Source organism: Falco rusticolus, chromosome 12 (assembly GCF_015220075.1).
Source record: "Falco rusticolus isolate bFalRus1 chromosome 12, bFalRus1.pri, whole genome shotgun sequence".
NCBI classification, from domain to species: Eukaryota; Metazoa; Chordata; class Aves; order Falconiformes; family Falconidae; genus Falco; species Falco rusticolus.
Genome location: NC_051198.1, coordinates 13,362,722 through 13,379,503, shown reverse-complemented (window position 1 = coordinate 13,379,503; position 16,782 = coordinate 13,362,722). Strand labels below are relative to the sequence as shown.

Here is a 16,782-nt window from a genome sequence, read left to right as displayed (position 1 = left end):
TGGGGGAGGAGGGTGCAGAAAGCAGTTCCTCAAGCAACTTGTGCCCTGACCTGTTCAGGTACAAAGGTCTCTTTGAAGTAAGGCAGGTACAGCATTGTTGTTCACTGTGAGAACCACATGCAGCCTTGGGTTAGCAGGGGCCAGTCCCTGCCCTGACACAGTACTGTGGCAGGATCTGGTCCAGCCCTGGCCCTTTGCTTGGGAATACTGTCCAAGCTGTGGGCAGATCAGCTCTGGTGAAGAGGTGGGTCATTGGGTCCTGGCCGTGTTGGAAACAAACAGGGCAGTGGTGCAGGAAGATCGCCAGTGGCAGCTGTTGCTTCTGAGCTTCAATTCACATTTTTGCGCATTGAGGCTGGAGGCAGGGAGAGGAGGGATTGATGTGCTTGTTTTCATCAGGTGCCATGCCTGCAGTGCTCCCCTGCCCTGCCTTGCTGATGGCCTTCACTCCTGCCATGTCCTCACCCCCATCTTCTTGCCCCACACTTTCCACACCAACAGATTTTCTGTAAACCTTCCTCCCTGCATCCCTGTTCCAGTAATCCTGTAAATTCAGAGTTAATGACAAACACTGAGCCTGTCTATCAGGAGAATTGCCTTTGCAATGAAACCTGTCAGCCTAGAGGATATGTCTGAGGCAGGGGAAGGCTTAGTGTCTGGGACAGTGAACACTAGGCCATGGAAAGCCCTGCCAAAGGTCTTTTTACCAGGGCCAGCAGACCCAATAACATATATTGCCACAAGAATCCAGGAGCTGCACAGCAACAGGCAAGAAATTGTATCTTCACAGTGCAATCCTTGTTCTTGTCCTTCCCCTGCCAAGCAAGCGTGACTGTGGCAGGGAGGTTTCACTGACACGTAATTCATCATTTTTAGTGGTGGTGATTTTGACAACAGTATTTTTCCCATTGTTTTCTTGAAACTTCCTTGCTGCCTTAGCAAACTGAACAAGGTTCAGCTGGTGCGGTTCAGCGAGCATGGTTCGGCTCCTTCCTCAGAGGGAGCCTGTGAGCGACTCCAGAGGACCACTGACTTGAACTAGACCCCTTGCTGTGGTGTGCAGAGGCAGCATAGGCTAGGATGGATCCTGCGGAAGGGTGCTGAGAAAGCATGGCAGTAGACAGGTCCCAGTGAGGCACCAAATGAAATGCCGTGGGGCCCAGGCAGCAAATGAATGAATTCTGCAGCAGTGATTGTGAACTGAAGGGTATCTTGGCAAAATGTCGTGCTTTGTGGCCATGGAGGTGAGCTGGGTTCATTCCTCCCCTCTTGGAGACACTGGTTCTGACAGAGTTGCTCCTGGACCTGTCGTTCAGGTTGTGCTCCCTGTCAGGAGGACCCCAAGGCTTCCCTTCAGGGAGAGCTCAGGCTCCTGATCACTGTTCTGTACCAGAAGTGGGAATTTTCAAACCAATTCTGCATGAAAATCTCATTAATAAACTTGTCTGTATAGGAAGAGGAGGAACAGGGTGTTGGATGATGGGTAGGATCTCCCAGGCTTCCAGTTTCAGGATTTTCATAACACTGCGCTCTTTTTCTGTGCAGCTGGCTCAGAGAAACACCATCCAGACCTTCATTCCTGTGCAGAAAATGGAGAAAGGCCTGCTGCTGGAGCACATCTTGCCCAACCTGAAAGTGCCTCAGAGCTATGAAGTTCGCCTGACACCCATCACCAGCTTTGGGGCTGGAGACATGGCTGCCCGCATCATCCGGTACATGGAACGTAGGTGTCTCCTCCTTGGTCCTGGCTACGAGAGCAGGTCTGAGCCTCAGGCCTAGGGACATGCGTAGATGTTGCCTTCTGCGACCCTTGGGTGGACCTCTGCTCTATGGAGTTCTGATGGCACGGTGCTGTCACATTTGGCCATATTTTGGCTATTGCCGTCAATGCAGAGCAGTAGGTAGAGACCTCTGAGGCCTCCACTCATCCTTCACTCAGCAGCTCTGGCTCGCACCCTGCCCTCCGTGGGCAGGAGAGCCCAGTTCCCCATCAGGCTATGCTGCAGCTTCCTGTGGTACACTGGCATGTTTTAGGGGACAGCCACTGGGCACTGCATATTAACCACATGCCCATAAAAGTAAGAGGATTTCAGGAGGCTTCAGTTCTTTCCAGAGCTGCATGCACAACTCCTGTCCTAACTAGTCACCGGTAAACCTGTAGCTCTGTCCCATACCCTGACTCCCAGATCCCATTGATGTACGTTGACCATGCTTCTCTCCCCACCGTCCAAACATCTTACAACTTTCCCCACCATCCAAACATCTTACAACTCTCCCCATTCCTACAACCCTATTATTTCTTTACTTCCCTCAGGAGTTTGGACCCTGTGTTTAACAGAAAGTACAGAGATGCCCCTCCTCCTATGTTTGCATGAATTCACACAACCCTCTTGTCCCGTGGAGTGACGGTGTGTCTGGTGTCCCCAGCGTACCTCTTGTCTCAAACTTCCACAGTGTCTCAAACTGTTTTGATGTCCTTCTTAGATACCAAGATTTGATACCTAAGTGGGTGCTATCCCAGCTGGTGCTCCAGAAAGAAACTCTTCGTGCTGCCGGAAGGGTTCCCCTGTGCAATCTTGGGATCACCCCTTAGGTGGGGTTTTCCTAAGATCTGTTTGGATCAGAGAGTCAGCATCTTGTTCCATCACCAAGGCAGACACAGAGCGCTGCCATTTCATAGGGATGCTGCTAGGAGATTTGTGCATCTATGACCTCTCTTGATGTGTTTGTTTTATTTTCAGACTTTGATTGTGATTTGTGATTTGAGGGAGTACTAGCTGTTCTGACTTGTTTTTCTGTTTCCTCTTCCAGCAATCAACTATCCCAACCCAACAGGTAAGCAACAAGACCTTTATATTTATATTTTGAATGTAATGCATGTTGGTCAAGTGCTCCAGAAGATTAGGCAAGCCAAACAGCTGGAATACACAGCTGACTTTGTCAAATCTTTTCCCCCAAAAGAGGATGAAATTACATACGCTAATGCTTCCAGTAAATAATGCCATTTGTTGTACCTTGAGTTCTTGCCAGGAGATACACACCAGAGATGTGCCTCCCACTCACACCTGATATCTCCTTGACTGGATAGGCTGTGATCTTGAACCCACCCTCCCCATAACATTAGCAATCTGCCTCTAGTAAGCAGGTTATTAAATGTTCCCCAAAGTATCTCTCTTTAAGGAATGTATATCCCCCATCCTCTTCTGACCAGGAAAGGTACCACTTGTCATCTCTGCAGGCTGGTGTGGAGCAGTCTCCAGCTCATATCTGGCTCCTCTTGCAAACACCTCTCTTCTTCCTCTCCAGTGTCATCACTGTTTACTTGCTTATTTTCCTTCTGGCCATTCCTGCCAAGATGCAGACCCACCTTTTTTGGGCGCCCAGGGTTCCCATTGATTTTGAAAGCAGGATACACAACATCTCAGAAAGGTGGTCTTTAACAAGAACATGATGGGTGCCAATCAGGCTTTAAAGAGGGTTTCTAGTGTGCTGTAAGTACTGGTGGAGTGATCTTCAGGGGATGAAACAAATTCCCTTTGCTTCCATCTGGATATAAGCCCAGGCAAAGCTCTTGGGCAGAAACAGGCAGACTAGTTGCTGGTGGTCCATGGGGAGCAGGTGGTTCCATGTAGCTGTTCCTTTTTCCCTGTTTCCAGCTGCTGAGTCAGCAATCAGTCTTTATATATATTACTCTGTGAATATGTAGGCAAGTGCTGTTGCTGCACTGCAGGGTAGCAGTGGGAAGGAGAAGCCAGGATTAGGCAATGGAAGCCAGGAATCAGGGTATGAGGTTATCTTGTTAAGGCAGCCACAAGGCATTCACTCTGGCAAGTTCATGCTCTGAGGATGGTCTGATGAACCATACTCTGCCTGAATTCCCTGTGCTTTGCTTTTCCCCACTTCCTGATTCTCTTCAGACATTCTCCAGAGAAGACTCACTGGGAAACACTGAGCGTATTGCCAAGGACCCACTCCAGACTGTGTCCCTTGGTACTCGCTAGAGGAGGCAAGCATCCCAGCCCACAGACAGAAGTGACAAAATCTGGCCTTTTGCTGCTTCTTTTCCAGAGCATAAATCACTGGTAAAGCCAGAGGAACTTCAGTCCTAATTGTGTCAGTCTCCTGGGTCTTTGTAAACTGAGCCTTCAGACTGCTCCCCTACGGCTGCTTTGGCAGCTCGACTGAGACCAAGGCAACCGCATGAAATTTGCCTATGGTGGAGGATACTCAGCTACGCTTGTATTTTCATAGAGTAAACCAAACACTTAGGGTTTCTCCTTGATAAAGTTACCCAGCCTGTGGTGGATATTGGGACCTCAGGGCCAGTCATCGGGGTCTTGCCCATGAGTTCAAACCTTGAAATGACTGTCTAAACTCACCCCCACCACACTTGCTTTCAGAGATGCCCCTTCCTTCAGACCTGCTGCCAGTGAAATATAAGCCCAGAGGCTCTTAGCTCTGTCTCTGAGCCACAGCTGAGCTCCCAGGCTCCCATCCCAGTAATACAGAAATCCCTGCTATTACCTCTTATTTTCTCACTTCCCCTGCTACCACCACCCCCAGGGAAAAAGGCTGGGACAGGTTTGTAAAGGTATCCTCACGCTAGGCTGCCCAGCCAAATTCTGAGAGCAAACATTGAGAGCTCTCCAGTGAAAGGCAGAGATTAGATGATTAATGCCTCTGGCAGACTGATCCAAGGGCATGCACAATGGTGATTAATTTACAAACTCTAAGAGTCACTTAATACAATTATTTCTTCATGCATTTTCTCTCTCAGCCTAATAAGATGTTAATGACATTGGGGCAAGCACGCATGTGGCATGGTTACAGAACCAGGTACTGGGGTTATAAAGCAAAAGCAAAGTAAAAGCAGAGAAAGTGAACAAAAGACATTGAGGATTTCAGATATTTAGAGGTTAGCAGTAAGACTGACTGTAACTCTTAAAAACCAGTTAATCTGGTTCTAAAAACCAGAATTTGTCTTTCAAAAACAATCTTAAAATTATCTGAATTCTAAGGTATTACCTTAAAGATCTCTTAGAATAACTGATAATTTTAATGTCAAGACTAAATTCCAGTGCTGGAGAATCTGCTCTGTCCTTCTTACCTCTCCCATGCAATGTCATTTGGATATAGCTTTCACTTTCTAACCCAAACCGTGCAGCGCTGCCCCACAAGATATTCCAGCTCATCAGCAGTGGATGGTTTAGTTTCCCTGGTTCTAGCAGATGTAGCCTTCCAACCTTGACGATGAGGGTATTAAGGAGCATATGGGATTGCTGCAGTTTTTTTCTCTTGGCCAGGGTATCTTGCCCTTCAAGATCAGCAACACTTATTTCCCATGTATCTGCAGTCTAGCTGTGTGTGGTGCTAAAATGTTTTGGAATCACAGACAAGTACGGTGGGTGGTGGTCAGTACCAGATGCCGGTTGTTGTAGATTACCCTGGCTCATTCCTTACTGTCTAGTGCTTGTGTGTCCTGTCTCTGATAATGCCTCATAGTCCAGAGGCATCTGAGCTTGTTGCCCTCATATGAACACATGGGAATGAAATGTGAGCCTGGTGTTTAGAGTTGGATTCCTCAAATCTGTGCCCGTTCCTCAGGAATCTGTGTAACGCAAAGGTTAAAAAAGGGTGGCTGCCACCAATTGCTTGTATCATGATGGCAAACAGGATTGTCTGGGCCATATTATCTCCTTATCACAGATGGAGATATTAAAGCAGATGGCCATCCAGTGTGACCCAACCAGTTACAGTATTGAGAAGCTTTCTTCCATTACTGGTTATAAATGCTTTAGAAAGTTAACATGGAAAAGGCTGTTAAATGCTTTTTTCTTAGATCCCAATGTACTTTGAGGTCACAATACAGTTTTAATTGTCTTCATCTTCTGGATGGGGAACCTGATCTCCGGAGAGGAAGTGATAGCCTGTGGTCACACAGCAGGTCTGCAGCAGAGCTGAGGCTCAGAGCACGGTCCCTTATGTTCCAAGCCAGTTTCAGTCATCAGACCACAGCTAAATGACGAAGGCAATTTTATTCAAGTGTGCTCCATCTGCTATTCACCCATAGTCTGCAGCTAGAATAGAATTATTATTTTTTGCATTCATCTGGCATCCAGAATTTCAGGACCAGGGATGTCTTCTCCCTAAGGACTTGATATGAAAACCTCCATTATGTTTCTCAAGAAGGCAAAGCACCACAAAATGCTAATAGCCGCAGCAGAGGGTCACTCTCCTGGGCATGTAGGGAGGTGTCTGTAACTTGGAGCAAACATATCTGCGCTTCAAGCTGCCGCCACTGCAAAGCCTGCCAAGGAAATCTGTTTGGTGAAGACAGCTCTAACTCCAGCTTTTGAAGAACCAGCTCCCCTGCCACCTCCACCTCACCTCTAACAATCCAGAGAACAACTTCTGTGTTCAATATTTAAATCCACTGCTTAATTTTTAAATAGGAAGCTTCCTTTGTGCCACAGTGCTGAGGCAGGATCTTTGGCAGATGGTGTGAATCTGCAAGAAGGTTTGCTTCACACAGCTGAGGTCAACAGTTAGATCACCGCCGTGGCCTCTGAGATACAGCAGATTGTTTAAAGGTTTTCTTTTCAGCTGAATCTGCCAGAATCTGCTCCTGGTGAGCCCAGCTGATAACCATCCAGAGGTGACATGCTGACTTGCCCCAAACCACCCTGAACATCTATCTAGTTATTCTAGGCACATCCACTTCTAGCTCAGAGAAATACCAGAGCTTTGCCTTCCTGTGGCTTGTTTTAAATCAAAGGACCAGGAGACAGAGCACCTGGGTTCTGTTTCCAGCTTTGGCACTGTTTGCTGTGACATTACACGTGTCTCTCTATACTTTTGTGCATCTGTTTCCCCATATGTAGTGCAGGAGATATATAGAAAGAGGCCTCACTACCTCAAAGAGATGTTAAAAAGCCTTGTTCATTAGTTGTTGCAAAGTTATACCAAGCTAAGCAGAGGCAACGTGTTGTAGTTACAAACTCCTGCACAGCACATACACTTGATCATCTTGTGGTCTCTGTGGTGCATAGGACTGTCCTCTATTTTGTGCTCTTTGCTAGAAGTGTTGCCTTCTGGAAGAACTGCACATGAGTGAGAGGAGACGATGGAGTCAAGGCCCTGTTTTGGCATTAAGAGTTCTTCTCTTCAAACTTTCAAGTCTGCTCTGAGCAGTCTCGCCTCACAGGTGTATAGGGCTTCTTACAAATGAGGCAGAGCAGTCCATCAGCTGGCATGACCAGGCCTTGGTGCTAAGCTGGGAATACTGTCCTCAGTCCTCTTGTTTTGCCCAGCTTGCTCTGATCTCCACCTGAGTTTGGGCTTTCTCCTTAGTCTGCCTTCCCTTTGGTTTCTGTGCCTTGTCTTTTGTGGGTTTGCTCCCTCTCAATCAGTTGCCTGGCTGGCCTCTGTTACAGCTTTCCACTCTGCTTTCCAGCTGATACTCGCTGTTAAGTGAATTTTGTGCTGGAGAAAGATGTCACCTTTCTCCTCAAAGGTCCGTGTGCAGAACAGGGTCAGAGGTGCAAACCATCCTGGTCCCTTTGATTGCAAAAGGACAGTCACAGTGGATCTTGGTGTGTAGGATAAGGCCACTGCAAGAGACAACTTCAGTCTTCTAACTGCAGCTGGCGACCTGTGAGCTGGCGCCATGCAAATGTTTGTCTTCAGTCCAATGGAGAGAAGCCAGGGGTGTGACACCAGCCCAGCAGTATCAGAAAGCTTGTGGGCTCCAGCCCCATCTCTGATGACCAATGGGTATCTGGTACAGCCATGAACTCCCTTCTTTCAGCTACGAAGGCTGGGGGGGACCCTTAGAAGCTGCTTTCTCATCCTTTTCCCCCTCCATCTCCTTGTGCTGGGGATGAAAGAGCCCCCCCCCCCATCCCACATAGCGGCCCTGCCTCAGACTCCACAGGCATCTGCCCAGTTGTCTGCTCCTGACTTCTCCTTCCTCCTTCAGCTCCAGCTGCCATGTGGCCCCCTGTGCTTGCACTGCGGAGCAGTGGCTAATTTGGATTAGGATGCTAATTAGAAATGAGCGGATTGAATAGAAAGCACTTAGCCAGGGTTAATCAGCAGTTAAGTGGCCAGCCCAGCCGGCTCCGATGGCTGATGGCTTCGCTCAGCTCCTCAGCTCGCAGGAGCAGCATTTCCCACTGAGCTTACAGAAATCCCAGCTGCCCTGCTCTGCCGAGCCCTCGGCATGCAGCGTGGTGCCCAACCTGTGGTGGCCCAACCTGTGTTGGCCCAACCTGTGGTGGCGCAACCTGTGGTGGCCAAGACCTTCTTGCAGGCCACAGCAAGAGGCTGCCTCCTCTGTTCTCACTGCTTTGGTGGAATGCTGGGGAGAGACAGGCAAGAAGGGGGAACCGATTTTCCTACCACAGGCGTGTGCAGGCTTTTGACGTCTGTTCAGATGACAGTCATTTCCAAATGGGAGGTGATGGGGAAGGCCTTAGCTACAGGGTAGGAACGGGGAGGTGCAGCATCCTAGAGTCGAGATACCGTTCGTTTCGTGGGTAGGCTCTTCTCTCTGGTGCAAGACATCAGATTTTGGTGTGCACGGTAGGTGTGTGAAGCTCCTAACCATCACAACACACCATGTCTGGAGCTTTTGGCCCTGACATCGCAGAAAGCTTCCCTTTCCCACCCCATCTTGGCACCCAGCTCGTAGGTTGCTGACCCTGCTCTGCCCTACATGTCATGCCAGAGCCACCCATGCTAGGACCAAGCGCCTCATGCCCAGGAACCAGAGCAAACCCCCACTGAAGATACAGGAATGCAGGAGCCCAAGTAGACATTTTGGCTTCTCTTCATCTGGGTGGGATAACAGGAACAGTGTGGGGGGTAAACCCCAAAAAGTTGATTCTTGCATCAGCATGCCATGGATGAGGTTTCTAGCACATTCCAAGCCCTTAGCAAAAGCCTTGTTTTCTTTTCTGTATGTTTTCTTTCATGGCTTCTAAGTACTTGTTCTTTCAGTTTCATGACACACCCCCTTGCTGTTATATAAATGCAGAGGGTATAATATCTGTGCTTACTGTGTCTGTGCCACTCGTGTGGTCTGAGATCCCACTCTCAGCCAACTCTCCAGCTCCAGTTTCTGCACAGGGACCTTTCAGAACACAAAGCAATTTTCGTATCGGGTCTTGGACCTGTTTTATCTTTGTCTTCTGCCTGTTTCCTCCATCCCTCTCCTACTGCATCATCAGTGAGAAGCTGGTTCTTGGCCTTTGTTTTTGTGGCTCAGGAACTACCTTTTTACCACAAAGTTTACCATCTTCAGCCTGCCCAAGTCCAGTTCATTCCAATCTCTGCAAGTCCATATTGGGTTATGTCTATGCACAAGATTTTTCACCTGTCTTACAATATTGCTGTAGGATGTGACTGTCTTGTGATAGTAATAAAACTGAGCCCTGTTGCACATGTGGTTGATCCTACATAAAAATCTTTTACCTACATGACTTATTTTGTTAGGGGAACCAGCATAAGCTGCAATATCAAGTACGCCTTTTAGCTGGTATAAATTGGATGTACTCTATAGCTAAATGACACATTTGTAGCACTGAGCAGACCTCTTCTCCACAGCTGATTTTTTTTCATGTGTGCCATAGTTTAGTTAAATATATAGCCCAAAGGGGGGTCATCTGCTGGTTCTTTTTCCTCTCTCCTGAGGAAATTATTCTATCATCAAGTTGTTCTGGTTTAAAAGCCCTTGTGACCTGTTTTCCTTCAGTGCTCCTTTTGCCCTCCTCTATGTATGCCCCCTCAGACCTCCCGGCAGAATGTTTTTCTCTTCAGCCCTAATAGCCTTCTTCCATTTCGTCAGGCTATCATATCCATCAACCTGGATTAACCCTTCCATAATCATACTAATCATGGACGTATTCCTTTTCAGCCGCCTCCCGAGGCTGGGGGCTGCCGGTCTGTCCCCAGGTTCATGCAGAGCCTCGGTGGTGATGTGGCAGCACTGTGAGACTTGCTGCAAGCACCCAGGCAGCCTTGGGGAGGAGTTTTGAAAAGCAGCAGCTGACCAGCCCCTTCCCTTCCCTGCAGATAACACCTGCCGCTTTGAGGACGAGAAGATCTGCGGCTTCATCCAGGACAAAATGGACAACTTTGACTGGACCCGGCAGAATGCCCTGACCCAGAACCCCAAGCGCACCGTCAACACAGGGCCCCCCACAGACATCAGTGGTACGCCAGAGGGTAGGCACACATCTGGGTTTATTTTTGCTTGGCTGTGGAGATGAGGTGCATGCTGTCACTTGTCAGGAGTCCTACGGCTCTGGGAGATGGTGCAGTGCTGATCTGCTTTCTGCACAAGATGCTTCTCCTCCGCATGGGGTGCAGGGAGCAGGCAGTTAATTTGCATGTTACTGATTGGCATTAAACACACAATTAAAACACCCACAATTTTGTTTAAGGGAATAGTGTGAGCATTAGTTCTTGTTACAAGCTAATTGCCTGCTGTCTGATGCCCTTGTCCCATTTGATGTTTGTTTTGAAGTCAAAAAAGGATAAACAAGTAGAAGAACATCTCTAACACCTAGAAACAGCCCTGCTAGTTTTAGACAGCTGTTTCCTCAAAGAAGGTCTCAGTGGGGCAAACAGATGTCCTTAACATCCGAGACCAGGTGAAAGCTCCCTGCAGGGTGGCAGCAAGTGCCTCACCTCTAGCTGGAGGAGAACGATGTTGGGTATTGCTCCCACTGGCTATGCATGGAGTACATGCTCCCATTTTAGCCAGCTGTTACTTTCCCCTTTCTCTAAATGCAAAGAGTAAATTTGTATGCAAGCACAAATCTTTGAACTCAGAAAAAATAGGAAACATCCAATGGCCAGCTAAGGAAATGGCTTTTCCCATTGGTGTTCAGTATGCCAGCCTGACCGAGCATTGAAAACGATGCCAACAAATTCAATAGCTAATCTGTTCCTCCCTGGATTGTTAACAACTACTTTGGTATTGTTCTCTTTAGGCAACAGTATTGTTTAGGCCAGATATACCAAATCCTCTCTTCCCCTGCTTGAGGCAGAGAAATTAGGCTGGGATGGTTTCTCCCTCCTTATTCTGGTTTTCTCCTTACACAGTGCAGCCAGCTCTGGGGCCCTCATGCTGCAGGAGAAGGGCTCATTTTGCACCCAAACAGATGTGTGTGTGCATGTTCAGGGACTCCTCTGCTGCATGCAGTCCCAGCGGGTCTGCCAATGCCCATCTCTCCTGCTCTCCCCTGGGTACTGCAGAGGCAGGGGAGGCACTGCAGACATCCTGCAAGTGTCTCTGGCTGGGATCACAGTGGGTGCGGAGCAGATGGGAAGAGAAAGGCCATGTCTCTCAGAGGAGGAGTTGTCTCCCAGCCTCCAGCATCCCGTCGTCTGCAGGACGGGGGACCAAGCGCATGCTGCCTTTCCCCACCTTTCCCTCCTGTTCTGTAGGTTATTACATGTTCATCGAGGCGTCCCGGCCCCGGGTGACGGGAGACAAAGCCCGGCTCATCAGCCCCCTCTACAACATTACTGCCAAGTATTACTGTGTCTCCTTCTACTACCACATGTACGGGAAGCACATCGGTGAGTACCCTTCGGGAAGGGGATACCCCAGCCTAGTGTGGGCTGTCAGGGAAGACCTCCAGCCGCTTCCTCCACCAGCTGTGCCTGCAACCAGCAATTCAGGAGGGTGGGAGTCCTACTCCAGTGCTCAAAGCGCCAGCGTGGGCTGTTGCTTTCAGATACTTGTCCCTTACCCACACCCCAGCAGCGTCAGGGTTGTGAAGCTGTTACAGCCCATCCTCGAGGCCACATCTTGCAGTCAGCCATCACCCCTCCCCCTCTGGCTCACTCCTCTAGTGTAAGGCTCCCTACCCTCCACAGAAAGAGCATTGTACCCATGTGCACACATTTTCCCCGCTCAGGGCCACAGCCACCTTGCTCCAGGCAGCAGGACACCAGGTGAACAGTCTGTCCATCGGAGAGGAGACAGAGGTGGCGGAGCTTTGTGGGACCAGAGGGCTCTGTGGTGGCCACAGCTGTTTTGGGGTGGGCAGGATGCGTGTTCCCTCTGCTGTGCCAAGGGGCTGTCTGCTCAGTCTGACTCCCTTCTCTCTAACTGGAAGCTTACGAGTGCAGCAAGCACCCCAGAAGCGCCTGGCACACTAATGAGTTTCCATATCCAGTCAAGGAGCAATTGCTAATTCGTCACCTCTTGATTATAATTTCATTAATTTGAATAATAGATGCACTCTTCCCACAGCACGCTGGGTTATTAATCACCTGCTGGACTGGAGCCTGACTGAAAAATCAGGGCCCAGGCAGGAATGTGTCCACCCTTCAATAAACGGGGTTAATTAACAGCTCTCTGCTCGGCACCATTCATGTCACTGGGAGGGAACATGCTCCTGAGTCTGGCCACCATGCCTTGCGCACGTGTGGCACGGCAAAGAGGTGAAGCTGCAAAGCCTGGGATCTCCTTCTCTCAGTGGGGGTGAGGCTGAAACCCTGACCCTGTGGGTGCCAGCGAGTAAGGGCTGGGCTGCAGTTCACTGAGCAGGTCTCCGTCTCTGTCTTTGCTCTGAGGGCTTATATTTGCTGTCTGCGCGCAGTCCGGCGAGGTCAGAGGTGTCTGCATGTGCCTGCCTTCCCCCTGCAGACAGCCTGCTCCGTGTTCTCTTCACGCTGGTGGAGGCAGGTTGCTGAGGCAGAGCACTGTCAGTGTTAGTGTGCACTGGGTTCTCATGGACCTGCTGGCCTTGCTTAGCTGACAGGGTACAGCTGTTAATGCTGGCTGGCATGCTCCCTTTGCTCCCTGCAGTTGTCCGTTGTGGTCAGTCAGCCTTGCTGCCTAATTCCTGCACATCTCCTAGAGGCTTTGAAAAGGATTTCATTCTTTGTGATTGCAGTGAAGGGTGGCGCAGACCGGTGGGAGACTGGCAAGGAAAGAAGTGGAGGGAGGAGACCTCTCTTGCTTTGTTCCCTTTAGGAATACAGCTGTGTGTCATTTTTCCAAGTTCATTTCATGGAGAAAGTAAAAGCCTGTCAGCTTTTGCTTGCTTTTGGAAGAAAGCTCTGTTTTACAGCTCTTATGTGGCGGTCTGTCTGGAGAGGGGGATGGACGGGACGTGCCAGGGAACCAATTCATTACAGGTTTCTGGCTTTTAGTGTTTGAACTCTTTATTCATTTGCTCCACCAACAAATTGTGCAGATCAAAAGGTACGGTGATTCCCAAGACCTAAGCAAGCCGCCGAGTGCCATTTTCTATTCCTCAGCTTCAGACGCCTTTTATATCTGTTGATTTTTCTCTTCATACTCAGTGTTGCTGCCCCTGCCTGCTTCCCATATTCCGTCTTGCACAAAGGGGCTGATAAATTTGTGCGAGATGGATAGGCTCTGTAATGCCATATGATGATTTTTAGGGTGGGTGCTGTTGAGCTGAGAGTGAATAAATTATTTTAAAATTACACTGACTAGATAGGAGTCAGAGAATGAAAGAGAAAGAAATGAGGAAAAGTTCTTTTTCTCCTGGCCTGTGGAATATGTGGGTTGGTCTAGCAAATCCACAATGTATCTGTCTGCAAATTGAAATTCAGTACCTTGTATCTGCTCTCTACTCTGGGGTTTCTTTCTCCTGGTAAGAGTCAGTCATGGTGTTCTGTAATCGTTTCGGCTTCTCTTCTACATATCAGGCACCAGGGTGAAACTGAGACCTCTCCAGGAAAAATCAGAATACCTAGTAATCCTAAAATCATCTGGTTTTCATCATTCCTGCTGTGCTGCTTACTAACTCTGATGCTGCTTGGTCTTCTTCCTTACTGCCATGCTGGCAGCACTCTGGCATAGCTGTCCTCATCCCTGCACACGCACAGATGAACCCGCGTTGGGACAGGCTTTGTTTCACCAGCAGGTCTAATGGCTCGATCTATGTTTCTAATGCGTGTTGGTTACTCCGTGCCTGGTTTTGCTTGTGCGGAGGTTGTGAAACCCTGCTGGAAAGCTTTAGCTTGTTCAGAGGGTGCCAGGCTCAGTGCTTTTGGTGGCTGAAGTGGTCTCAGAGTCCCCTGGCGAAGTGGCAGCCTGCCTGAGGGCAAAGAAGGTTTTTTCAGCTCTTCTTATTTAGCCCTGGGTTGGAGGTGAGTGCCCCCTCCTAGATACAGGGCTCCTCGCTAGGACTTCTGTCAAATGAGGAGACAGACCCTGGCCTCCTACCCGTATCACATATGCAACAATGTGAAGGTAGTGATGGGGTGGCTGCAGCCCTGGGCCATGTCTTGCTTCCCATATGGCCAGCTATCCCTGATGCCTGCGGACACGGCCCCAGCCCCTGGCCCACCTAGTGCCAGCCCAGTCCTACCAAGCCAGATGCCAGCCCTGCTGAGCCAGCCGCAGCACTGAGCATGAGCATATCAGGTCACTGCTGCTGGAAGACAGTTCCAGCAAGAGGACATCTCCCAGCCCAAGCTCTCCTAGCAGCTAGAGCTCCATCGTGGAGCAAACTGAAGCTCTGTCACTATGAAAAGAAGCTGTATAAAATCCCGACATTTATTTATTTTTTTAATAACCCTTTTATTACCTTCCCCCCCCCTCCACAGAACTTGAAAGCTGGTTTACTCTCACAATTTGACTATAAAATATCCATAGCCATCCAGGCAAATCTTCCCTGGGAGAGTTCCCAGACACTACTCGTTTATAATAGATATGACGAAAGAGAGAAACGGAATACAAATGGAGCGTTTGTAGCCATGGTATAAAATATTCAGCGACTAGCAGAGCAGGGTGATGTTGAATATCTCTCAGATGATGAGAGAGCAGGGTGAAGGGGAGCTCCCTGGAGGCAATTCCTGTTCTTCCGGAGTTATTTGGTCATTGGTTTTCCTTTCTCAAGCCCCCTCCAGAGCGAGCATTCGCATTGCCCTGCAATCCTGCCAGCCCAAACACAAAGATCAGGAGGAGGGGAAGGAAAGAAATCCATTTCCACCAGGCATTCAAGAATGAGGGTGTTTTGCTTGTGGCAGGTGCAGGTGTATCAAATGAGGAATTGCTTGCTTGCTTCAGGAGAGGAGGCTAGCTGTAGTGGGCAGCAACCGGCCACCGAGGTCGGGAAGCCTCTTTGCCCATTTGGCTTGGTGAGTCAGCGTCGCAGCTGCAAGAAGATCCTCAGGTCCCTGCTTCAGCCATCGGACTCTTCTTCCTTCCTAGGCGCTGCCTGGAAGGGGGATGCTTTGAGGGGACAGTGTCACTGACGGGCTGCTCCCACAGCAGTCCCCTGCCACCTCTCTGTCATGTCTCCTAACTCAGTGTTAGCCAGGTTGTGATCTGCACGGCCTCCTGCCTACTGCTGGATGCTCTCTCAGACTCTACAGCCAAAGATGCCTTCATGGCCAGACCACAGGAGGAAGGTTGCTCAGAGGGACAGGGACATCTCAGCCACAGTGGATTTAGCTTTTTGTGTGGCCATTGTGATCCCGGTGGTACACAGTAATTGCTGACGCTATAGCTCCCTGCCTTGTGAGCCAGAGACTGTGCTCATGGGGAAAAAACTTGGGTCAAAGAGTTTACTTGCTCACAGGGGTACCTACATAAAAGCAGTGATGTAGGATGTACCTGAGCAGCATTTTTTAGCCTCCTCCTGATTTGTGAGCTCACTGGTATGTGAATGGTTCAAAGCTGCATCAGGGGAGGATCAAACTAGGTATTAGGAAACATTTCTTTACCAAGAGAGTGGTCAGACACTGGAACAGCTTTCCTAGAGAGGTGATCGAGGTGATCAGGCAGTTGGGCTAGGTAATGGTTGTAGGTCCTTTCCAACGGAATTATTCTATTCTGTTCTATTCTATTCTATTCTATTCTATTTCTATTCTATTTCTATTCTATTCTATTTCTATTCCATTCCATGCCATTCCATGCCATTCCATTCCATGCCATGCCATTCCATGCCATGCCATTCCATGCCATGCCATTCCATGCCATTCCACGCCATGCCATGCCATTCCATCCCATCCTATCCTATCCTATCCTATTCCAAGATACTATGAAGAACCATGCTTGGGACTGATTAGGAGGAATTTTGGTTCTGAGTCACTAGAAACAGTGAGACCTGATCAGATCACTTGCCACAGCATCCAAGTTCAAGAAAGCCATAAGCTGTTTCACAGAGGTAATTGGGTTGTAGGCAGCCACTTACACTGGTGGTGTCACCACAGACACCCTCCTGCTGAGTAGGAAACACAGAACTGGAAGGCCACCAAACTGAATTGCTTCTTTACTTCTTCAACTAAGATAATGCAGCCAGTGCAAAGGTGTTTGAGAGGTTGTGGTGGATGATCACACATGGGAGCCATTGTTAGCATGCATGCCACGTGGCTGCATCTTGTTTCTGATGAATGGCAGAGCTGTCGGGTTGCACAGATTGACAGGTACCAGATATATCAAAGTAAAAGCAATCTGAACAATGAAGATGTCCTTTTTTGTAAGATTCAGCATCATAGCTCCCTTGTTCCTACCCAGACCTTGTTTATGGACACAGCACCCTGCTACTGCACACAGTTATACAGGTGGCACTCTGGAGGTAGCTGCATTCTGTTGGATATGTAAAGTTTGCCTTATATAAAAATACATCATTCATTAAATCCATGCCATTATCTCCAGTGCAATAACACTACACAGTAGAGATTACATCATTGGATTGATTGAGGGGAGGCTGATTTTCCTAATGAGTATGATTCACTTCCCTCTAGGCTCTTGAAAACAAGTTGCAGTTAGAATTAAGTGAA

General features: G+C 48.8%; 1 protein-coding gene across 2 annotated transcripts in view; it reads left to right on the top strand.

The window, feature by feature from the left end:
- MDGA1 (MAM domain containing glycosylphosphatidylinositol anchor 1) overlaps positions 1–16,782 on the top strand; it is a 157,345-nt gene that overhangs the window by 115,789 nt on the left and 24,774 nt on the right. The window contains exons 11-14 of one of the 2 annotated variants that reach the window (XR_005107025.1): positions 1,546–1,723; positions 2,812–2,835; positions 10,075–10,215; positions 11,455–11,589. Coding sequence is in view for 1 of the 2 variants with exons in the window: in XM_037405792.1 (XP_037261689.1) it covers positions 1,546–1,723; positions 2,812–2,835; positions 10,075–10,227; positions 11,455–11,589 (490 nt within the window). In the remaining variant the exon portion in view is untranslated. Of the gene's footprint in view, positions 1–1,545; positions 1,724–2,811; positions 2,836–10,074; positions 10,228–11,454; positions 11,590–16,782 lie in introns of both variants that reach the window. The other variant, XM_037405792.1, reaches the window with a different exon arrangement.